Genomic DNA, 23,295 nt, shown 5'->3' with positions numbered 1-23,295 from the left:
CCTGCTGGTGCTGTACTGGCTTACAGGATGCTCAGCCAAACCTTCAGGTGCTGTACTGGTTTATTGGTTGCTCTACCAATCCCTCAGGTTCTGTGCTGGTTTACAGGTTGCTGTGCAAGCCGTTCAGGTGCTGTGCTGGTTTACAGGTTGTTCTGCTACTGGTTAACAGCTTGCTCTGCCAATCCTGCTGGTACTGTACTGGTTTACAGGTAGTTCTGCAAGTCCTTCAGGTGCTGTGCTGGCTTAAAGGTTGTTCTGCTACTGGTTAACAGATTGCTCTGCCAATCCTGCTGGTGCTGTGCTGGTTTACAGGTTGCTGTGCAAGTCCTTCAGGTGCTGTGCTGGTTCACAGGTTGCTCTGCTACTGGTTAACAGATTGCTCTGCCAACCTTGTGTTGTACTGGCTTACAGGTTGCTGTGCAAGTCCTTCAGGTGCTGTACTAGTTCACAGGTTATTCTGCTACTGGTTTACAGGTTGCTCTGCCAGTCCTTCAGGTGATGTCCTGGTTTACAGGTTGCTCTGCCAATCCCTCAGGTTCTGTGCTGGTTGACAGGTTGTTCTGCTACTGGTTAACAGATTGCTCTGCCAATCCTGCTGGTGCTGTACTGGTTTACAGGTAGTTCTGCAAGTCCTTCAGGTGCTGTGCTGGTTCACAGGTTGCTCTGCTACTGGTTAACAGATTGCTCTGCCAACCTTGTGTTGTACTGGCTTACAGGTTGCTGTGCAAGTCCTTCAGGTGCTGTACTAGTTCACAGGTTATTCTGCTACTGGTTTACAGGTTGCTCTGCCAGTCCTTCAGGTGATGTCCTGGTTTACAGGTTGCTCTGCCAATCCCTCAGGTTCTGTGCTGGTTGACAGGTTGTTCTGCTACTGGTTAACAGATTGCTCTGCCAATCCTGCTGGTGCTGTACTGGCTTACAGGTAGTTCTGCAAGTCCTTCAGGTGCTGTACTGCTTTACAGGTTCCTCTGCACAGCAGCTTTAGTTTACAGGCTGTGAATTTGTTCTGGAGCCTTGCATGAGTAGAGGCTTCCTGCTTTTACAGGGTCAAGGGGATGGGTTAATCATTAATTAAGGATGGAACTATGGGTGCTGAAGCAGCAGAGCCTATCCCTACCACGTCTCACAGAATCATTTAGGTCGAAGAAGTCCTTTCAGGTCACTAAGTCCAACCATCTCAGTCCCTTCTCCTGCACCTTTTGGGGATCCACCCCTCCATCCCTCCACCCAGCCCGGTGCTGAGCTGGTTCAGCTCGCTCACGCTGCGTTTGCTGGGCAATCTCAGACCAAGGGGGGAAGAGAGCCACACACAAGCAGCTTGCAAGCAGCAGTTTGCGAGCCTCACGTGCTGGTAACGTTGCTGGTGGTGTTCTTTTGCAGTTTGCCGGCACGATGCACCCAGCAGGCAGCAGCTTTTCCCCGGATGAGGAGCCCCTGCTCGCCGAGGAGCCCTCGGTGAACAGGTACGGCCAGCAGAAGCCAAGCGACCGCCTGCACGGGGCCTACATAATTTTCTTCCTCCTGGGCATCGGGTCCCTGCTGCCCTGGAATTTTTTCATCACAGCAAAGCACTACTGGATGTACAAGCTGCAAAACTGCTCGGAGCAGGCAGGCCCAGCAGGGCGGGCGGCGTCGGATCTGCGGGTGAGTGTGCCGCTGTGGAGGCTGGGTGAGGGGAGGAAACGAAGAGCTGGCTTTCCTCCCCAACTTGCTCTTTGCCCCAGAAGGTGAGTGAACATCCCCTGGGGTTTTGCCTGATGTAAACCAGGGGTAGAGCTGCTTTTGGGTTTTGTTTTTTTTTGGGGGGGGAGAGCACAAATAGTTGGAGGAAAGATGCTTAAAAAACCCAAAAAGACGTAGTGCTCCGTGGCCTGGCAGTGGTCCTCAGGGAGAGGACAAGAGGTAATGGGCATGGACTTGAACATGGGAAGTTCCCTCTAAACATGGGTAGGAACTTCACTTTGAGGGTGGCAGAGCCTTGGAACAGGGCTGCCCAGGCAGGTGGTGGAGTCTCCATCTCTGGAGTCCTTCAGAACCTACCTGGACACCATCCTTGGTGATCTGCTTTAGGTGATGCTGCTCTGGCAGGGGGATGCTGGACCCCATGGTGTTCGGAGGTCCCTTCCAAGCCCTACCACTCTCTGTGCTAAGGCTTAGAAAACAATAATTGGGTTTATCCTGCCCCCTAATCAAGGCTGCCTTTCAAGGACAGCTTCTGCAGCAGAAGGTAGAACTCTCTGTGGTTTGTTTGTCCTTCACGCCTGGTGAACCCCCCCCTGCAGGCCCTGCAGGGCTCTGTGCTTTCCCAGCTGGTCTCAGCTGGGCTGGGAGATAAATTGCCCTGAACCTCTGGCTCTGTGATGAGGCATCAAACAGGTCTGTAGGCACTTTTTTCCCCTCCCTTGCAGTGGTGCAGCACAGCGTTCAGAGGCAGCAGCAGGAGCACCAGTAGTCTCAGGCCCCCCTCCCCAGATGCTTTACTGCTTTTGCCTTCAAGATCTGGCAACTGTGACTGGAATATTTCCCTTGCAGCTCTAAACATCTGGCTTTTGGCATATGGGATGAGGAGCTTGTCACGGGGCGATTGATGAGCCAGCCTTGGGGTGCCAAGCTTGATGGCCTCTCTCTTTTTTTCCTCCCCCCCCATAAAAGCCTTCTCTAGCTTCTCCTGCCACAGCAGGATGATTTCTGTGTGTGAGGCCGTGCCCCATCCTCCCCCTCCGCTGCCAAGCTCATTCCAGTGGTTTCAGCACATTTTATTAAGCACCAATATAAACTGGGCAGGGACTGGCTTGGGAACAGCCCTAAAGAAATGGCCTTGGGGGTGCTGGGGGATGAGAAGCTCAACAGGAGCCAGCAGTGAGCACTTGCAGCCCAGAAAGCCAAGCAGAGCCTGGGCTGCAGCAAGAGAAGTGTGGCCAGCAGGGCCAGGGAGGGGATTCTGCCCCTCTGCTCCACACTGGTGAGACCACAGCTGGAGTACTGTGTCCAGTTCTGGAGCCCCTAGCACAGGAAGGATCTGGAGGTGCTGGAATGTGTCCAGAGAAGGACCATGAGGATGAGCAGAGGGCTGAATCACCTCTCCTGTGAGAACAGACTGAGAGAGTTGGGCTGCTCAGTCTGGAGAAGAGAAGGCTCTGAGGAGACCTTCTTGTAGCCTTCCAGGATCTGCAGGGGGCTCCAAGAAAGCTGGGAAGGGACTTTTGAGGGTGTCAGGGAGGGATAGAACTGGGAGGGATGGAGAAAAACTAGGAGTAGATTGAGATTGGCTGTGAGGCAGAAGTTGTTCCCCATGAGGGTGGTGAGAGCCTGGCACAGGTTGCCCAGGGAGGTGGTGGAAGCCTCCTGCCTGGAGGTGTTTGCAGCCAGGCTGGATGTGGCTGTGAGCAACCTGCTGCAGTGTGAGGTGTCCCTGCCCATGGCAGGGGGGTTGGGACTGGCTGAGCCTTCCAGCCCTGACAGTTCTGTGTTTCTGTGGTTGTTACACAAACACAGAGCCCAGCACAACGCCCACATTTGCTCTGGGACTTACCACCCCAGCGTGGCAGCCAGGGCTGTTTGAATATTAGTAATGGGAGCTCAGAGAAGGGGCAAAGGTGCTCTGCCATCCTGTGCCACGATGTCCTCCCACACTGCCTGCCTCCCACCCCCTCCTTGTGGCTCTGCTGTGCTGCTTATCCAAGGCAGTGGCAGAAAAGGCTGTTTGCAAGGCAGAGTTGGTGTCTTCTTCCTAGCTTTTCACTTCCTCTGGTGAAGAGCAGCCTGGCTTCTCTGTGGTGGCTGGTCACCCTAGTAGTAAGCTTTAGAATGAGAGGAAATAGTTCCAAGTCTATGTCTTCTTTATCTGGACCTCCAAGAGGCTCATTAAGGGTTGGTGGAGCTCACAGGAGCAGGGCAAGGGTTGAAGAGCAGGCAGCCCTCAGCCAGGACATAGGCATCAGTGGGGTCCCATGAGGCATGCAGGAGACCCCACTTCACCCAGCTACTTCCACCACATCACTGCAGCAAGGAAAAGTGCAGCTCCATGGGTTGGCTTCTTCTCTGGATGAATAGAATAGAATTAACCAGTTGGAAAAGACCTTTGAGATCATCCAGTCCGAGCTATCACCCAGCACCATCCAATCCACTAAACCATGGCACCAAGCACCCCAGCCAGGCTCTTCCTAAACACCTCCAGGGATGGGGACTCCACCACCTCCCTGGGCAGCACATTCCAATGGCCAAGGGCAAGAGGTTGAAAGCCCCACCAGAGCTGTTGGCTGGTTCTGCCACTCCAATACATCCATCTTCCAGTTCCAGTTCAGTCTGCAGAAGAGAAGGCTCCGAGGTGACCTAATTGTGGCCTTCCAGTATCTGAAGGGGACTACAGGAAGGCTGGGGAGGGACTGCTCAGGATCTCAGGTAGTGATAGGACTAGGGGGAATGGAATGAAGCTGGAGGTGGGGAGATTCAGGCTAGATGTGAGGAGGAAGTTCTTCACCATGAGAGTGGTGAAGCCCTGGAATGGGTTGTCCAGGGAGGTGGTTGAGGCCCCATCCCTGGAGGTGTTTAAGCCCAGGCTGGATGAGACTCTGGCCAGGCTGATGTAGTGTGGGGTGTCCCTGCCCATGGCAGGGGGGTTGGAACTAGATGATCCTTGTGGTCCCTTCCAACCCTGAATGAAACTATGAAACTATGAAACCTCAAGGGACCTACAGGAGAACTGAAGCGGGACTTTTTAGAAGGGCCTGTGGTGATAGGACAAGGGTCAGTAGTTTTAAACTAGAGCAGGCTTGATTTAGTTTGGAGATTAGGAAGAAGGCTCTGCACTGTGAGGGTGGTGAGACACTGGCACAGCTTGCCCAGAGAAGCTGTGGACACCACATCCCTGGAAATGCTTAAGAGCAGGCTGGGTGAGGCTTTGGGCAACCTGGTCTAGTGTGAGGTGTCCCTGCCCATAGCAGGGGGGGGTAGGAACTAGCTGAGCTTTAAGGTCCCTTCCAACTCAAGCCATTCTGATTCTGTGAGCCTATGAAATTGCACCAGGGAGGGTTTGGGTTGGGTGTGAGCAGAAACATCTTCACTGAAAGGCTTCTCAAAGGCTGGAGCAAGGAAGTGGTTGGCTCACCATCCCTGGAGGTGTTTAAAAGGCACAGAGCTGTGGTGCTGAAGGACGAGGTTCAGCCAGCAGCCTTGGGAGAGTTTGAGAATGGCAGAACTCAATGATCTTAGAGGGTTTTCCCTCAACCAAAACAATTCTATAGTGAAAAATAAACCAGCTGGCCTCCTGGAGAAGAGGAGGCTCAGGGGAGACCTTCTTGCTCTCTACAACTCCCTGAAGGGAGGTTGTAGCCAGGTGGGGGTTGGTCTCTTCTTCCAGGCAAGCAGCACCAGAACAAGAGGACACAGTCTCAAGCTGTGCCAGGGGAGGTTTAGGCTGGAGATTAGGAGGAAGTTCTTCATAGAAAGAGTGATTGGCCATTGGAATGTGCTGCCCAGGGAGGTGGTGGGGTTGAGGTCCCTGGAGGTGTTTAAGAAGAGACTGGATGGGCACTTGGTGCCATGGTTTAGTTGATTAGATGGTATTGGATAATAGGTTGGACTTGATGATCTCAAAGGTCTTTTCCAACCTGGTTGATTCTGTGATTTCTGCCCAGGACAAGCCATAGAATCATGGAATCAATAAGGTTGGAAAAGACCTCAAAGATCCTCAAGTCCAACCTGTTACCCAACACCTCCTGACTAAAACATGGCACCAAGTGCCACATCCAATCCCCTTTTGAACACCTCCAGGGATGGGGACTCCACCACCTCCCTGGGCAGCACATCCCAATGGTTAACAACTCTTTCTGGGAAGAACTTTCTCCTCACCTCCAGCCTAAACTTCCCCTGGCACAGCTTGAAACTGTGTCCTCTTGTTCTGGTGCTGCTTAATCTGGGAGAAGAGACCAACCCCCACCCAGCTACAACCTCCTTGCAGGGAGTTGTAGAGAGCAAGAAGGTCTCCCCTGAGCCTCCTCTTCTCCAGGCTAAGCAAGCCCAGCTCCCTCAGCCTCTCCTGACAGGGCTGTGCTGGATGCCATGCTGCAGCAGCAGGCCTTCCCTGCACAGAGGGCTTGGCTCTAGAGCAATGCCCTTGTGACTGGCAGCTTGCTTTTGGCTCCAGCCTGCTCGCTGCAGCTAATTTCATGCCCTGTGCTCCAGGTAACGCTCTGCTGCCTTCAGCCACCAGCATGGGCCTGGACTGCTTTTTTTTCCCAGCCCAGCAGGAGCCCAGGTGCTGAGTCCAGGCTGAAGAAGGACAAAAACTGCTTTGCAGACACACCTTGGTGACGCTGGTGACCGATTTGCCACCACGATGCTTTGCTCCTGTTTGGGGTTTGTTTTCTGAAGGCAGCAAGGGCATGGTGTGCATCACAGCAGCAAGTCTGAACCTGTTGTGGTTAAAGGCAGAGAGGGACCTAGGGGCACTGGTTGATAGGCTGAACATGAGCCAGCAGTGTGGCCAAGAAGGCCAAGGGCATCCTGGGCTGCACCAGGAACAGTGTGGCCAGCAGGAGCAGGGAGGTCATTCTGCCCCTGTGCTCAGCACTGCTTAGGCCACACCTTGAGTCCTGTGTCCAGTTCTGGGCCCCTCAGGTTAGGGAAGATGTTGAGATGCTGGAAGGTGTCCAGAGAGGGGCAAGAAAGCTGGGGAGGGGTCTGGAGCACAGCCCTGTGAGGAGAGGCTGAGGGAGCTGGGGTTGCTTAGCCTGGAGAAGAGGAGGCTATTGCTGGGTGACAGGTTGGACTGGATGTTCTTTGAGGTCTTTTCCAACCTTATTGATTCTATGATTCTAAGACATGGACAGGCAGGAGAGCTGGGCAGGGAGGAACTGAATGAAGTTCAACAAGGCAAGTGCAGAGTCTTGCACCTGGGAAAGAACAGCTCCAGGTATCAGTATAGCTTGGGGACTGAGCTGTTGGAGAGCAGTGAAGGGGAAAAGGACCTTGGGGTCCTAGTGGATGGGAGGTTGACCATGAGCTGGCAGCATGCTCCTGTGCCAAGAAGGCAAATGCCATTCTGGGGTGGATTAGAAGGGGTATGGTCAGTAGGTTGAGAGAGGTTCTCCTCCCCCTCTACTCTGCCCTGCTGAGGCTGCATTTGGAGTACTGTGTCCAGTTCTGGGCCCCTCAGTTCAAGAAGGACCTCAGGGAACTGCTTGAAAGAGTCCAGAGCAGAGTCACAAAGATGCTGAAGGGAGTGGAACATCTTCCTTAGGAGGAGTGACTGAGGGAGCTGAGGGCTCTGTAGCTTGGGGAGAAGGAGCCTGAGAGGTGACCTCATTGCTGTTGATAAAGCTGTGCAGGGTGAGTGCCCAGAGGCTGGAGCCAGGCTCTGCTGGAGGATGCCCAATGCCAGCACAAGGGGCACTGGGTGGAAGCTGAGGCAGAGGAAGCTCCATGGAAACAGGAGGAAGAATTTGTTTCCCTGTGAGGGACAGAGCCCTGGAGCAGGCTGCCCAGGGGGGTGGTGGAGTCTCCCTCCCTGGAGCTATTCAAGACCTCCCTGGCTGTGTTCCTGTGTGACCTGCTCTGGGTGACCCTGCTCTGGCAGGGGGGTTGGGCTGGATGAGCTCTCCAGGTACCTTCCAGCTCCTAACATTCTGTGATTCATCCCCTTTGTGAGCATTGTCCTACCTGCTGGCTGAGGTGGCAGCAGCAGGGGACTGAGCAGCTTGAGGGGAGGAGATGGAGCAGAGACACTTGAACAGGAAATGGGTTGAAAATGTGAGTGTTTGGCTGCAGTCCTGCCAAGGAAATCTCCAGCTCTCCCCTGTGGTTACTGCTTTCTTCCTGCCCTCTGCATGGGGTGGGCTGGTGAGTACTGACTGATGCTGCAGCTGACTTGCTTGGATGATCTGCAAGTCCCCAGGGGAAATGTGTGTTGAGTCTCAATATAGTTCCTCAATGAGTTTCCTGCACACAGAGAGGAGGAAGGAAAATAATGTCCCTGTGTCCCCACTCAGGCTGCTTTTGCTGGGGCATGCTCTGGGTGGAGAGGGATCACAGAATCCTAGGGTTTGCAAGGGACCACCACAAATCATCCAATCCAACCCCACTGCCAGAGCAGGATCACCTAGGGCAGGCTGCACAGGAGCACATCCAGGTGGGGTTTGGAAGCCTTCAGGGAAGGAGACTCCACAGCCTCTCTGGCAGCCTGCTCCAGGGCTCTGCCACCCTCACAGTAAAAAATTGCTCCTCGTGTTCCTCATTCTCCTATGAGGACAGACTGAGAGAGTTGGGGCTGTTCAGTCTGGAGAGGAGAAGCTCTGAGGAGATCTAATTGTGGCCTTCCAGTATCTGGAGGGGGCTGCAAAAAAAGCTGGGGAGGGATTTTTGAGGGTGTCAGGGAGTGATAGGACTGGGGGGAATGGAGCAAAACTAGAAGTGGGTAGATTGAGATTGGATGTGAGGAAGAAGTTGTTCCCCATGAGGGTGGTGAGAGCCTGGCACAGGTTGCCCAGGGAGGTGGTGGAAGCCTCCTGCCTGGAGGTGTTTGCAGCCAGGCTGGATGTGGCTGTGAGCAACCTGCTGCAGTGTGAGGTGTCCCTGGCCATGGCAGGGGGGTTGGGACTGGCTGAGCCTTGAGGTCCCTTCCAACCCTGACAGTTCTGTGATTCTGTGTTGAGGTGGAACCTCCTGTGTCCCAGCTTGTGCCTGTTGTTCCCTGTCCTATCACTGGGCACCACTGGAAAGAGATGCAGAGGAGCTCTGGTAGCTCTCAGTGGCTTTTAGAATAGAATAGAATTAACCAGGTTGGAAAAGACCTCAGAGATCATCAAGTCCAACCTATCACCCAACACCATCCAATCAACTAAACCATGGCACCAAGTGCCACATCCAAGCCTTTTTTGAACACCTCCAGGGATGGGGACTCCACCACCTCCCTGGGCAGCACATTCCAATGGCTAACAACTCTCTCTGGGAAGAACTTTCTCCTCACCTCCAGCCTAAACCTCCCCTGGCACAGCTTGAGACTGTGTCCTCTTGTTCTGGTGCTGGGTGCCTGGGAGAAGAGACCAACCCCCACCTGGCTACAACCTCCCTGCAGGGAGTTGCAGACAGCAAGAAGGTCTCCCCTGAGCCTCCTCTTCTCCAGGCTAAGCAACCCCAGCTCCCTCAGCCTCTCCTCACAGGGCTGTGCTCCAGACCCCTCCCCAGCTTTCTTGCCCTTCTCTGGACACCTTCCAGCAGCTCAACATCTTTCCTAAACTGAGGGGCCCAGAACTGGACACAGCACTCAAGGTGTGGCCTAAGCAGTGCTGAGCACAGGGGCAGTTAGAGAGGGATTGTAATGCTTGGGTGTCTTGGTACATCAAAACCAGCCCTCATGGGGCTCAAGGAGGAGAAAAACATTCAGGGGTTTGTCCAAGATGCTGCAGGCAGCAGGAAGAATTCAGATCTGATCAGTGCTTATCAGTATCTAAAGGATGGGGATCAAGAGGGCCACAGACTGTTCAGTGGTGCCCAGCACAAAGGGCAGCAGGCACAAACTGGCACCCAGGAGGTTCCACCAGAACAGAAGGAAACCAAAGAAACTTCTTTGCTGTGAGGGAGCTGGAGCCCTGGAGCAGGCTGCCCAGAGAGAGGTTGTGCAGTCTCCCTCTCTGGAGAGGTTCCAAACCCACCTGGCCCTTGTGACCCTGGGCAAGCTGCTGTGGGGGTCCCAGCTTTAGCAGGGGGGGTTGCACTGGCTGATCTCCAGAGCTCCCTTCCACCCCTTACCATTCTACCTGTGACCTCCTTCTCCACGGAGCCAGTGCAGCAGTAGGGCAGGTATTTCCTTCACCCTTTTTACTTGCCTTGATGCTCCTAATTTCCTGACACATCCCCCCCAGGGCTGCTGCAGTCTGAACAAGGCCTATTTGAGCTCCCTGTTGTCCTGAGCAGCTTGGCAAGGCGTTCCAGCATGCCAGGAGAGGGACACCTCCGGTGTAGCTCCCCCACACGTGCTGTCCATGCTGCATTTAGAGCCTGAAGTCCATGTGATGCTCCCCTTAACAACTCCCCAGAGGTTATTCTTTTGTGGTTATGTTTGTGGTTGGTTTTTTTTTTCCCCTGGCAGGACTTCTTTGAGAGCTACATCTCCATTGCTTCAACTGTGCCCTCTGTGCTGTGCCTGATGGGAAACTTCTTGCTCGTCAACAGGTGAGTGCTGCTCCCTGCCCAAGCCTCTTCACAGTATCACTAAGGTTGGAAGAGACCTCGAGGATCATTGAGTCCAACCTGTAACCTATGAACACAGACCCCATGACTAAACCATGGCAGCAAGTGCCACATCCAATCTCCTCTTGAACACCTCCAGGGATGGGGACTCCACCACCTCCCTGGGCAGCACATTCCAATGACGAATGACTCGCTCAGTGAAGAACTTCCTCCTCACCTCGAGTCTAAACCTCCCCTGGCACAGCTTAAGACTGTGTCCTCTTGTTCTGGTGCTGCTTGCCTGGGAGAAGAGACCAACCCCTTCCTGGCTACAGCCACCTTTCAGGTAGTTGTAGAGGGCAATGAGGTCTCCCCTGAGCCTCCTCTTCTCCAGGCTAAGCAACCCCAGCTCCCTCAGCCTCTCCTCACAGGGCTGTGCTCAAGGCCTCTCCCCAGCCTTGTTGCCCTTCTCTGGACACCTTCAAGTGTCTCGATGTCCTTCCTAAACTGAGGGGCCCAGAACTGGACACAGGACTCAAGGTGTGGCCTAACCAGTGCTGAGTCCAGGGGCACAATGACCTCCCTGCTCCTGCTGGCCACACTGTTCCTATTGCAGGCCAGGATGCCATTGGCCTTCTTGGCTGCCTGGGCACACTGCTGGCTCATGTTTAGGCAGTTGTCAATCAGCACCCCCAGGTCCCTTTCTGTTTGGCAGCTCTCAGCCACTCTGACCCCAGCCTGTAGCTCTGCATGGGGTTGCTGTGGCCAAAGTGCAGCCCCTGGCACTTGGACTTGTTGAATGCCATCCTGTTGGACTCTGCCCATCTGTCCAGTCAGTTGAGGTCCCTCTGCAGAGCCTCTCCTACCCTCTAACTGACCAACATCTGCCCCCAGCTTGGTGTCATCTGCAAACTTGCTGATGACTGACTCAATCCCCTCATCCAGATTATCAGTGAAGATGTTAAAGAGCACAGGGCCCAGCACTGATCCCTGGGGCACACCACTGGTGCCTGGCTGCCAGCTGGCTGTGGCACCATTCACCACCACTCTCTGGGCTCAGCCTCCAGCCAGTTCCTAACCCAGCTCAGAGAGCTGCTGTCCAAGCCAGGGGCTGACAGCTTAGCCAGCAGTTTGCTGTAGGGGATGGTGTCAAAGGCCTTGCTGCAGTCCAGGCAGACCCCATCCACAGCCTGCCCCACATCCACCAGGCTGTCAGCTGGGCATAGAAGGAGCTCAGGTTGGTGAGGCAGCACCTGCCCTTCCTAAATCCATGTTGGCTGGCTCTTCACCATCCATCTCCCTGCCTTTGCCCATGTTGCTGCTCTGCCTTCATCCCTGGCTCCCCAGCTCACCCTCTCCTTCCCTTTGGGAGAAGCCATGGGGCACACAGGACCTTGTGAGCACAGTGTGGTCAAAATCCTCTCATCTGCCCTTGCAGGTTGAGATCACAGAACTCCACAACCTCTCTCTGGGCAGCCTGCTCCAGGGCTCCAGCTCCTTGGTTTCCTTCTGTTCAGGTGGAACCTCCTGGGTGCCAGTTTGTGCCTGCTGCCCTTTGTGCTGGTGCTGGGCACCACTGAACAGTCTGTGGCCCTTTTGATCCCCATCCTTTAGATACTGATAAGCATTGATCAGATCTGAATTCCTCCTGCTGGCTGCAGCACCTTGGACAAACCCCTGAATGTTTTTCTCCTCCTTGAGCCCCATGAGGGCTGGTTTTGATGTACCAAGACACCAAAGCATTACAATCCTTTTCTAACTGCCTCAAAAGCCAGTGAGAGCTACCAGAGCTCCTCTGCATCTCTTTCCAGTGGTGCCCAGAGGCAGGACAAGGAACAACAGACACAAGCTGGAACACAGGAGGTTCCACCTCAACATAGAATCACAGAATCACCCCCTGGCCTGGCTGCAAACACCTCCAGGCAGGAGGCTTCCACCACCTCCCTGGGCAACCTGTGCCAGTCTCTCACCACCCTCATGGGGAACAACTGCTTCCTCACAGCCAATCTCAATCTACCCGTTTCTAGTTTTGTTCCATTCCCCCCAGCCCTATCACTCCCTGACACCCTCAAAAGTCCCTCCCCAGCTGTCTTGGAGCCCCCTTCAGATACTGGAAGGCCACAAGAAGGTCTCCTCAGAGCCTTCTCCTCTCCAGACTGAACAGCCCCAACTCTCTCAGTCTGTCTCCTTAGCAGAGCAGCTCCAGCCTTCTGATCATCCTTGTGGCCCTTCTCTGGACATGCTCCAGCATGTCCAGGTCTGCTGAGGAGCAGCTGAGGTAACTGGGGCTGTTCAGCCTGGAACAAAGCAGGAGAGGGGCCATGTCCCAGGGCTGGAGTGCAGACAGGTATTTGGAACTTGGTTGAACTTCAAGACTTAGTCCTACTGATGGCAAAAGTGGAAATGGCAGAGCTAACAACAAAAGCCTTCTGAGAAGAATCATTACCTTTTACTCCTCACCTCCAGTCCCCCCCACTTCCCTTCTTTTCTTTGACCCCTTCTCATGGCAGAGGAGTTGACATCCTCTGCCTTGTGCCTTCCATGCAGTGCTACAGGCTGGGGTCAGAGTGGCTGGAGAGCAGCCAGGCAGAGAGGGACCTGGGGGTGCTGGTTGATAGGAGGCTGAACATGAGCCTGCAGTGTGCCCAGGCAGCCAGGAGGGCCAATGGCATCCTGGCCTGCATCAGGAACAGTGTGGCCAGCAGGAGCAGGGAGGTCATTGTGCCCCTAGATTCAGCACTGGTTAGGCCACCCCTTGAGTCCTGTGTCCAGTTCTGGGCCCCTCAGGTTAAGAAGGACATTGAGAGACTTGAAGGTGTCCAGAGAAGGGCAAGAAAGCTGGGGAGGGGTCTGGAGCACAGCCCTGTGAGGAGAGGCTGAGGGAGCTGGGGTTGCTTAGCCTGGAGAAGAGGAGGCTCAGGGGAGACCTTCTTGCTGTCTGCAACTCCCTGAAGGGAGGTTGTAGCCAGGTGGGGGTTGGTCTCTTCTCCCAGGCCAGCAGCACCAGAACAAGAGGGCACAGTCTCAAGCTGTGCCAGGGGAGGTTTAGGCTGGATGTTAGGAAGAAGTTCTTCCCAGCAAGAGAGATTGGCCATTGGGATGTGCTGCCCAGGGAGGTGGTGGAGTCCCCATCCCTGGAGGTGTTTAGGAAGAGCCTGGCTGGGGTGCTTGGTGCCATGGTTTAGTTGGTCAGATGGTGCTGGGGGATAGGTTGGACTTGGTGATCTCAGAGGTCTTTCCCAACCTGGTTTATTCCATCCTACTCTATACACAAGAGTTTCTCTCTGCCCTTGCCCCCAGGGTGCCTGCCAGTGTCCGGATCCTCTCCTCCCTCTTTGTCATGCTGGCTGTCTTCCTGGTGATCACAGTGCTGGTGAAGGTGGACACCTCCACCTGGACCACCCTGTTCTTCGCCCTCACCGTCGGCTGCGTGGCTGTCGTCAGCAGCGCCTCCACCATCTTCACCAGCAGCATCTTTGGCCTGAGCAGCTGCTTCCCCATGAAGAACTTGCAGGCTCTGATCTCAGGTTGGTGCCTTCCCCTCCTCCCCCCAGCCTCACTGTGGCAGTGAGAGCATGCTCTGGGGTTTTCTGTGGTTGGGTGCTTGGTTTTCTTTCTCTCCTGACATCTGCAGTTTCGTCACGTGGGGCTCGCCTCAGAAACTTAACTTTTCCCTCAAGACAGAGGGGAAGTTGCTGAAGGAGAAACATGCTCAGTCACATGAGCTGGTGTCTTTGCTTCTGTAAATACCTCTCTGAACCAGAGGTCTGAGGGCTCAGCAGAGACAAGGAGAGTGGTGGCTCTTCACCCTTCCTGCAGAGCAGTGCTGTGGCTTGACCTGCGTCACGTGTTCTGTGCAGGGAGAAGGGGGGAAGGAGATACTTGAGATACTTGAATGTGCCCAGGGAAGGGCTACAAGGCTGGGGAGAGGTCTGGAGTACAACCCTGTGAGGAGAGAGGCTGAGGGAGCTGGGGTTGTTTAGCCTGGAGAAGAGGAGGCTCAGGGGAGAACTTACTGCTCTCTACAACTACCTGAAAGTTAGCTGCACCCTGAGCCAGGTTTGGGGACCAGCAAGTAGGGCAAGCTGCTTCCCCTGGGAGGGTTTGTGCATGCCAGGAGGTGTTAATGTTGTTTCTGGGTCCTCCTCCTGCAGGGGTACTGGTTGCCAGTGGGCTGAACATGAGCCAGCAGTGTGCCCAGGTGGCCAAGAAGGCCGAGGGCATCCTGGCCTGCATCAGGAACAGTGTGGCCAGCAGGAGCAGGGAGGTCATTGTGCCCCTGGACTCAGCACTGCTTAGGCCACACCTTGAGTCCTGTGTCCAGTTCTGGGCCCCTCAGTTTAGGAAAGATGTTGAGCTGCTGGAAGGTGTCCAGAGAAGGGCAGCAAGGCTGGGGAGGGGTCTGGAGCACAGCCCTGTGAGGAGAGGCTGAGGGAGCTGGGGTTGCTTAGCCTGGAGAAGAGGAGGCTCAGGGGAGACCTTCTTGCTGTCTCCAACTCCCTGAAGGGAGGTTGTAGCCAGGTGGGGGTTGGTCTCTTCTCCCAGGCAGCCAGCACCAGAACAAGAGGACACAGTCTCAAGCTGTGCCAGGAGAGGTTTAGGCTGGAGGTGAGGAGAAAGTTCTTCCCAGAAAGAGTAATTTGCCATTGGGATGTGCTGCCCAGGGAGGTGGTGGAGTCACCATCCCTGGAGGTGTTCAAGAGGGGACTGGATGTGGCACTTGGTGCCATGGTTTGGTTGTCAGGGAGTGTTAGGTTTTAGGTTGGACTTGATGATCTCTGAGATCTTTTCCAACCTGGTTGATTCTGTGATTCTGAGTTACCTCCCTCAGCTCCTCTGTTTGCAGCGCTGTGTTGTCTCCTCCTTTCTGCTCAGCACTCCCATGAGTGATGAGGGGCACGTTGGGAGCTGTGAGTGATGAGCTCCCTGGAGGTTTGCTAACATTATGAATGTGCTGTGGAACAGCTGACAAACCAGGAGAGGAAGAGGGGAGAAATCAAGATGGAGATATTTCTCTTGGGGCTAAGAGTGTTCTGATGAGTTGAGCCCAGTGGGGGAAGTCAGAGCAGCCCCAAGGTGGCACAGAATGGTCTGGGTTGGAAGGGATCTGCAAAGGTCATCAAGTCCAACCCCCTCTGCAGTTAGCAGGAACATTCCCAACTGGATCAGGTTGCCCAGAACCCTGCTGAGCATCCCTGTTGCTGGTGTGGAAGTCCCATCTGGGGGAGTGCAGGAGGATGTGGTTATAGTGTGCTGGTGGCAAGCCAGGGTTAGGTTTTAAGCAGGGTTTGGACCTTCTCTGCAGGACTCAGCACATGGAAACCCAGCAGGTTGAGTCCCATCCTGCCCCTTGTGCAGTGCTGGAAGGAGATGCAGGATGGGATCTGGGTGGTGATGTAGCCTTCATGACTTGGTATGCTGCATGGAAATGGAGAAGAGGAGATGTGTGAGGCTGCATCCTGAGCCAGCTTTGGGGACCAGCAAGTGGGGCAAGCTGCTTCCCCTGGGAGGGTTTGTGCATGCCAGGAGGTGTTAATGAGAGAATGCTGTTGTTTCTGGGTCCTCCTCCTGCACATGAGCCAGCAGTGTGCCCAGGTGGCCAAGAAGGCCAAGGGCATCCTGGCCTGCACCAGGAACAGTGTGGCCAGCAGGAGCAGGGAGGTCATTGTGCCCCTGGACTCAGCACTGGTCAGGCCACACCTTGAGTCCTGTGTCCAGTTCTGGGCTCCTCAGGTTAGGAAAGATGTTGAGCTGCTGGAAGGTGTCCAGAGAAGGGCAAGAAAGCTGGGGAGGGGTCTGGAGCACAGCCCTGTGAGGAGAGGCTGAGGGAGCTGGGGTTGCTTAGCCTGGAGAAGAGGAGGCTCAGGGGAGACCTTCTTGCTGTCTGCAACTCCCTGAAGGGAGGTTGTAGCCCAGTGGGGGTTGGTCTCTTCTCCCAGGCACCCAGCCCCAGAACAAGAGGACACAGTCTCAAGCTGTGAAGGGAGAATTTTTAGGCTGGATGTTAGGAAGATGCCCACTGGAATGTGCTGCCCAGGGAGGTGGTGGAGTCACTATCCCTGGAGGTGTTTAAGACCAGCCTGGATGAGGCACTTGGTGCCCAGGGTCTGCTTGATTATTTAGGGCTGGGTGATGGGTTGGACCTGATGATCTTGGAGGTCTCTTCCCACCTGGTTGATTCTGTGCTGCTGTGGGTTGCTGTTTTCTGCCTTGACATCTCTCCCCTGGTCCTACCTCGGGCAGGCTGCCTCAGCAGCAGGCCCCTGAGGTCCATCCCTCTGGTGCCCGCAGGTCAGGCCATGGGCGGCACGATCAGCGCCATCGCCTCCATCATAGACCTGGCAGCGGCGGCCGACGTCACGGACAGCGCCTTGGCCTACTTCCTCACGGCTGACATCTTCATCGTCGTCTGCATCATGGTCTACCTCCTCCTCCCCAGGCTGCACTACTCCAGGTGCCTGTCTCAGCCTGCTGCGGGGCACCACTGTTTGCTAACAGCGATGCCAAGCGGGGCACCCATGGGCTGCTTGCTGTGCTCCTCCCTGCCCTGTCACTGCGCCCCGCCGCGGTCCCGCCCCCTCGGTGCTGCACCCCCACCCCCGGCCCCGCCCCTCGGTGCTGCACCGCACCCCTCGCCACCGTCCCGCCCCTCGGTGCTGCACCATCCTGCCCCCGGCCCGCCCCTCGGTGCTGCACCCCTCGACCCCGCCCCCGTCCCGCCCCCTCGGTGCTGCACCCCCACCCCCGGCCCCGCCCCTCGGTACTGCACCCCACCCCTCGCCACCATTCCGCCCCTCGGTGCTGCACCATCCTGCCCCCGTCCCGCCCCCTCGGTGCTGCACCCCCACCCCCGGCCCCGCCCCCGTCCCACCCCTCGGTGCTGCACCCCCCCCAGCCCCGCCCCCGTCCCGCCCCCTCGGTGCTGCACCCCCCCTCGACCCCGCCGCCGTCCCGCCCCCTCGGTGCTGCACCCCCCCCAGCCCCGCCCCCGTCCTGCCCCCTCGGTGCTGCTCCCCCCTCGACCCCGCCGCCGTCCCGCCCCGCCGGTGCTCCAGTCCCTGCCACCGTCCCCGCCCCTGCGCCGCTCCCGCCCCTCCTGCTCCCCCCCCCCATGCCCCGGCGCTGTCACGCCAGCACAAACACTTCCCCGTTTGACCGAAACCACAGACTGAAACTGGGCTCCCGGCCCGGGCTGAGGCTCTGGCAAGTCCCAAGGGGGAGCGTGGTGCTGATGTGACACCAAGGGCTTCCAAAATGCATGGAGTCAGCAGGGACCCACGAGCTGGAAGCTGTCAGCCAGAGGGGTCCCTGTAGGGCCTCCATGTCTGCAACATCATGCTCTGATCACAGAATTGTTAGGGCTGGAAGGGACCTCAAGGCTCAGCCAGTTCCAACCCCCTGCCATGCCCAGGAACACCTCACACTGCAGCAGGTTGCTCACAGCCACATCCAGCCTGGCTGCAAACACCTCCAGGCAGGAGGCTTCCACCATCTCCCTGGGCAACCTCTGCCAGGCTCTCACCACCCTCATGGGGAAGAGCTTCTCCCTAACATCCATGACCCATTGGTATGGTTGGTTCCAAGACCACCTGGCCCCCAGATGCCTGCATGTAGTAGATCTCCTCTGTGAACTACTGAGGGTGTAAAGGGATTCCAAGGTGGGGAAGAGGGGGTGGTGAGTCCTGAAGGGTCACCCCTTCATACAAAGCTTGAGCTGGAAGCATGGTGAGATCGCTGCAATCACCTTTTACTGGGTCCAGTGCACATCCCTGCATTGCCAGCTTCTCTCCTGCTCTCTCTGAGGGCATTGAGTCCATCATCAGTAAATTTGCAGAGGACACCAAGCTGGGGGCAGGAGTTGATCTGTAGGAGGGCAGAAGGGCTCTGCAGAGGGACCTTGCCAGACTGGACAGATGGGCAGAGTCCAAGGGAGATTGAACACATCCAAGTGCTGGGTTCTGCACTTTGGCCACAGCAACCCCAGGCAGTGCTACAGGCTGGGGGCAGAGTGGCTGGAGAGCAGCCAGGCAGAGAGGGACCTGGGGATACTGGTCTATGGTAGGCTGAACATGAGCCAGCAGTGTGCCCAGGTGGCCAAGAAGGCCAAGGGCATCCTGGCCTGCATCAGGAACAGTGTGGCCAGCAGGAGCAGGGAAGGCATTGTGCCCCTGGACTCAGCACTGCTTAGGCCACACCTTGAGTCCTGTGTCCAGTTCTGGGCCCCTCAGTTTAGGAAAGATGTTGAGATGCTGGAAGGTGTCCAGAGAAGGGCAAGAAAGCTGGGGAGGGGTCTGGAGCACAGCCCTGTGAGGAGAGGCTGAGGGAGCTGGGGTTGCTTAGCCTGGAGAAGAGGAGGCTCAGGGGAGACCTTCTTGCTGTCTCCAACTCCCTGAAGGGAGATTGTAGCCAGGTGGGGGTTGGTCTCTTCTCCCAGGAAATCAGTGGCAGAGTAAGAGGACACAGTCTCAGGCTGTGCCAGGGGAGGTTCAGGCTGGATGTTAGGAAGAAGTTCTACACAGAGAGAGTGATTGGCCATTGGAATGTGCTGCCCAGGGAGGTGGTGGAGTCACCATCCCTGGAGGTGTTTAGGAGGAGATTTGATGGGGTACTTGGTGCCGTGGTTTAGTTGATGAGATGGTGTTGGGTGATAGGTTGGACTTGATGATCTTGGAGGTCTCTTCCAACCTGGTTTATTCTATTCTGTTCTCTCTCCACATCTCAGTTTGTGTTTCCCCTCCCTGCACACTGAGCTGATAACCTCCCTGCCTGCCTTTTCCCAGGTACTACCTGAGCAGCCAGAAGGGGAGTCCCTCTCTGTCCCCCGTGCCACCCGACAGCTCCGCAGAGGAGGAGGCGCAGCAGGGGGGCGCCGGGAGTGCCTCCTTCCTCCCAAGGAAGGTTGGCGCTCCCCCGCTGCGCCCCATCCTGCAGAAGACTGCCCTCCTGGGCTTCTGCTGCTTCTATGTCTTCTTCATCTCCATCATCATCTTCCCTTCTCTCTCCTCCAACATCGAGTCGGTCAGCAAGGCCTCGGGAAGCCCCTGGAGCACCAAGTACTTTGTGCCTCTCACCAGCTTCCTCCTCTACAACTTTGCCGACTGGTGTGGGAGGCAGATCACTGCCTGGATCCAGCTCCCTGGCCCCAAGAGCAAGCTGCTGCCTGCCCTCGTGCTCCTCAGGACCATCTTCCTCCCTCTCTTCATCCTCAGCAACTACCAGCCCCGGGCTCACATCCGGACGGTGGTCTTCAACCGAGACATCTACCCAGTGCTCTTCACGGTGCTGTTGGGGCTGAGCAACGGCTACCTGGGGACCCTGGTCATGATCTATGGCCCCAAGATCGTGCCAAAAGAGCTGGCTGAGGCAGCAGGGGTGGTGATGACATTTTATGTCGTGCTGGGGCTGGCTGTGGGCTCTGCCTGCTCCGCTCTTGTTGTCCACCTCGTGTAGAGGAGCAGCCGGGGCGGGGATGCCCTTGGTTTGCAGTGCTGCTGTTGGCTATTTGGTGGTTTGGGGGTTGGTTTATTTTGTGACACCCTGTCTTTGTTGTGGGGGTTGCATCCAGTGGGGAAAACCCTCCTCCTGGGAAGGGGTGTCCTCTGTGCTTTAGGAGGTCCCATTGGACTTCTGTCACACAGCAGCTCAACTGGAGCAAAGGGGCCAAAGCAGCTTCATCCTCCCCAGGGAGCTCAGGGAAGCAATGGGAGCACAGGGAAACCTATCCCTCACCCCAGTGCCTGTGGGCAAGGGTGGCCTGCTGGTGCCACCATGCTGGTTTTAAACTGAGCCCTGGGGCTTTTGGTGGCACCTTGGGATTTACTGCCTTGTTCTTACAAGTCCAGCCCTGCAGTGTTGGTGGTTCCATCAAGCTGCCATAGTGGTGTTAGGGTAAAGGAGATGTGTGCCCTGGACCACCTCCAAGCAAGCCTCTGGAGCAGACAGCAGCCATTCCAGGGGGCAGGCCACTGTTTGGAGGGAATTTCATACCTTCATGCCACAAACAAGGGAAACCTCTCCACTTGGACTCCTGCTTGCTTTAATTTTCCCAGTTGGAACTGAATTGAGGGATCAGCCACCTCCCAGCATGGTGCTACTCGTGGTGGCCAGCCAGAGACCACTTCTCTTGCTCTGTCCACCATGTGACAGTTGTGGACACCAGCTTAGAACCTGTCTGCAGCTGAGCCCCAAGGAAAGGGAAATGCCACGTGGTCTTCACTTCAAGTGTTCAAAGTGCCTTTAGTCTGCACTGAGAAAGGTTTGTAAAGCCAGGGAGAAGTATCAGAGAGGCTCTGGTGTGATGCTGGCAGCAGAAATCAGTTTAAGTGACCTAGGCAGATTGGTCTCCAGAGGGGTGGGACACCAAAACCACATCCCACCCAAAGAGGCTTTTAAAGTGCTGTGTGGAAAAGCAGCCTGGACTGAAGACAGTTACTGTATTTCATCTCTCCACTTGAGTGGATCTGTGGTCCAGGAGAGGTGAGCTGGTAAGCAAGGATGGCATGGCAGAGCTTGGCCTGGCAGCTGGTGCCTCAGGGATGCTCCCTGTGGAAAACACTTCCTTTAAGACCGGGTGATGAGCAGCTGCTCTGTTAGCAGGATGCTCTCTCAGCATCACTGCTGCCCCATCAAGCAGAAGCTGCTGGGCTGGGCTGCCAGGCCATCTCCACACTGTGCTGCATGAGGCAGGTAGAGAGGGAGGATGTGGGACTGGTGCCTTTCCACCAGAACAGCAGGGTTGGTGGTGGTTATGGCCACAGGGTGCCCCTTAGGCTTTGGTGGGTGTTGGGAAGCCCTTCCCACCACTGGGGCTGGGCTTGTTGGCAGCACACAGCCCCCACTTCTGCTTTATGGCTGGGTTTTATTGAGACAGCATCAACTCCAGACCTGAATGGCGAATTCACAGGGTGTGCAGAGCTGAGGAGCAGCTTTACAACCCAGGAGGACTCGAATTCTGCCTCTGTGGTAGGTTTGGCAGCCCTTCAGCCCACACAACACTTGGTCAGCATAGACCTAGGTGAAGGTCCAGCTTGAAGGGCAGCCCGAGGGCTGAGCTCAGGGACGCTGGGTGCTGCTTGTGGGGGTAAACGCTGCCATGGCCTCCAGGGGTGCTGGAGCACTGCTTGGAGTAATGAAGTAGCTGGCCATGGCTGGGAAGCCCAAGTCAGCCACATGTTGGCAACCAGAACATCCCTTTGTGGCCCTCGGTGCTGCGGTGTGGTCTGCTGTCAGCCCCTGCGTTTTCCGCTGGACCTGGGTACGGTGAGATTCTGCTCACTTACACCTCTGCTGCTGCTCTCCCTCCTGTGTCAGACCACTCACTTCTTGAGACAGCACTTAATTACCCAGTATTGTTGCTAATAAAGTTCATTCTGGAGGATACTGTGCAACTGCTGGTGTCTGGAGTGGTTTCTCTTGGAGACACCCCAATGCCTGCAGTTTCAGCTTGTGGTTTTTCCTTCTGGTCATCCTTCTCTCCCAGCTTGGATTGTTAAGCTCTGAGATAATCACTGCCAGGGCCAGGTGAAGGAGCCTCAAAAGAATTGCTTTGAGAGCTCAGTTATTCTAATTTACTGCCTCCAAATGATCTGCAGGGCAGTGTGGAGACCACACTTAGTGCATCTGCAGGGGGAAGCGAGCAGAGAAGGAATTTATCCTCTGTCTTTGGTGGCCCTCAGCTGAAGGAACGTTGGAGGAATGAGGGGAAAAATCAATACTGCTTCAAATTGGGCAGGAATCAGGTGTGGGTTTAGAGCTGGGACAGGGATGGATGCTGACAGGCAGCCTGAGCCATGAGCCTGTGGGTGATGCCCCTGTGAAAGGGGATGGGTAATTTGTAGGGTAGGGCATGTGATGGCAGGGAAATAATTGCTGCTGGATGCTGGCCAGGTGAAGTCCCATCTGATGCTCCACAGATTGAAGAGCTGGAGGTAAGAAAATGTGGAATGATGAGGGGGTTGCAAGGCAGAATGGAGGTTGCTTTATCTCAGATGTCTCAGGCAAAGTTTCTTGATGGTTTCAATAATCTATCTTTGGTAAGGAATGCAACCATTGAGCCCAGTTTCCAGTTTAGGGATGGGGTGAGTGCTGCACCAACACTGAGCTGGGACAGCCACCATCATCATCAATGTTGGCATGTGACAAAACCCTGCTTCAGGTTCAACAAGGCCAGCTGCCAGGTCCTGCACTTGGGCCACAACCACCCCATGAACACCCCATGAACACCCCAGGCTGTGGGGCTGAGTGGCTGGAAACTGCCTGGCAAAAATGGACCAGGGGGTGCTGGTCAACAGCTGGCTGAAGGTGAGGTAGGTAGAGAGGGCCTCATCCAGCCTGGGCTTAAACACCTCCAGGGATGGACCCTGAACCACCTCCCTGGACAACCCATTCCAGGGCTTCACCACTCTCATGGGGAACAACTTCCTCCTCACCTCCAGCCTCAATCTCCCCACCTCCAGCTTCATTCCATTCCCCCTAGTCCTAGCACTACCTGAGATCCTGAGCAGTCCCTCCCCAGCCTTCCTGTAGCCCCCTTCAGATACTGGAAGGCCACAATTAGGTCACCTGGGAGCCTTCTCTTCTCCAGACTGAACAGCCCCAACTCCTTCAGTCTGTCCTCACAGGAGAGGTGCTCCAGCCCTCTGCTCATCCTCCTGGCCCAGTGATGATCTCAAAGCTCTTTTCCCACCTGGTTAATTCTGTGGCTCTGTGTGAGCCTCCCTTCCTTGCTGCAGAGCCTCTGGCCAGGTCCCATGTCAGGAGAATTGCTCTGGAGCAATGAGGGTGCTGCTCTCCCACCCACTCTTGACTCAACCTCAGCCAGGAAAGGATTTCTTTTCCCTTTGTTTTTGGCTCATATCTTCCCTTCTTTCTCTCCCAACCACTCAACTCTTCTTCCTCCAAATGAAAAACCAAACAAACAAGAGGCCGGAGAGCTCTTGTGGAGGGCTGGTGTGGTTGGGATGCTGCTCCTGCCTCACACTGGCTTCTCTGATGGCCTTTGGTGTCCAGTCCAGCTGGCCAAGGGGAGGTGAAAGCACTGAGCTGGCAAAGCAAGAGCAGCAAGATGGGAAGGGTGTGGGTAGCAGGAAGGGGTTGGATGAGAGGGAAGAAAGTGGAAGAGCAGCATCT

General features: G+C 55.8%; 1 protein-coding gene across 1 annotated transcript; it reads left to right on the top strand.

Annotated features, from left to right (window-relative positions):
- Positions 1-1,339: 1,339 nt before the first annotated feature.
- SLC29A3 (solute carrier family 29 member 3) lies at positions 1,340-21,548 on the top strand. The gene is made up of 5 exons (XM_068140326.1): positions 1,340-1,644; positions 10,088-10,170; positions 13,468-13,694; positions 16,459-16,621; positions 18,948-21,548. The coding sequence occupies exons 1-5, from the start codon at positions 1,393-1,395 to the stop codon at positions 19,615-19,617; spliced, it is 1,395 nt and encodes a 464-aa protein (XP_067996427.1). The 5' UTR covers positions 1,340-1,392; the 3' UTR covers positions 19,618-21,548.
- The last annotated feature ends 1,747 nt before the right edge of the window (positions 21,549-23,295 follow it).

This window comes from Melanerpes formicivorus, unplaced genomic scaffold (genome assembly GCF_026170545.1).
Source record: "Melanerpes formicivorus ecotype bairdi unplaced genomic scaffold, bMelFor1.0.p_v2 SCAF_6, whole genome shotgun sequence".
NCBI classification, from domain to species: Eukaryota; Metazoa; Chordata; class Aves; order Piciformes; family Picidae; genus Melanerpes; species Melanerpes formicivorus.
Note: the sequence above shows the minus strand (reverse complement) of the source record. Positions and strands in the feature narration are given on the sequence as shown.

Excerpts from the sequence above, each read along its gene's own strand:
- SLC29A3 (XM_068140326.1), top strand. The coding sequence starts at position 1,393 with ATGCACCCAGCAGGCAGCAGCTTTTCCCCGGATGAGGAGCCCCTGCTC. Across the intron at positions 1,645-10,087 it reads GGGCGGCGTCGGATCTGCGG|GACTTCTTTGAGAGCTACAT; the intron begins GTGAGTGTGCCG and ends TTCCCCTGGCAG. Across the intron at positions 13,695-16,458 it reads CTTGCAGGCTCTGATCTCAG|GTCAGGCCATGGGCGGCACG; the intron begins GTTGGTGCCTTC and ends TGGTGCCCGCAG.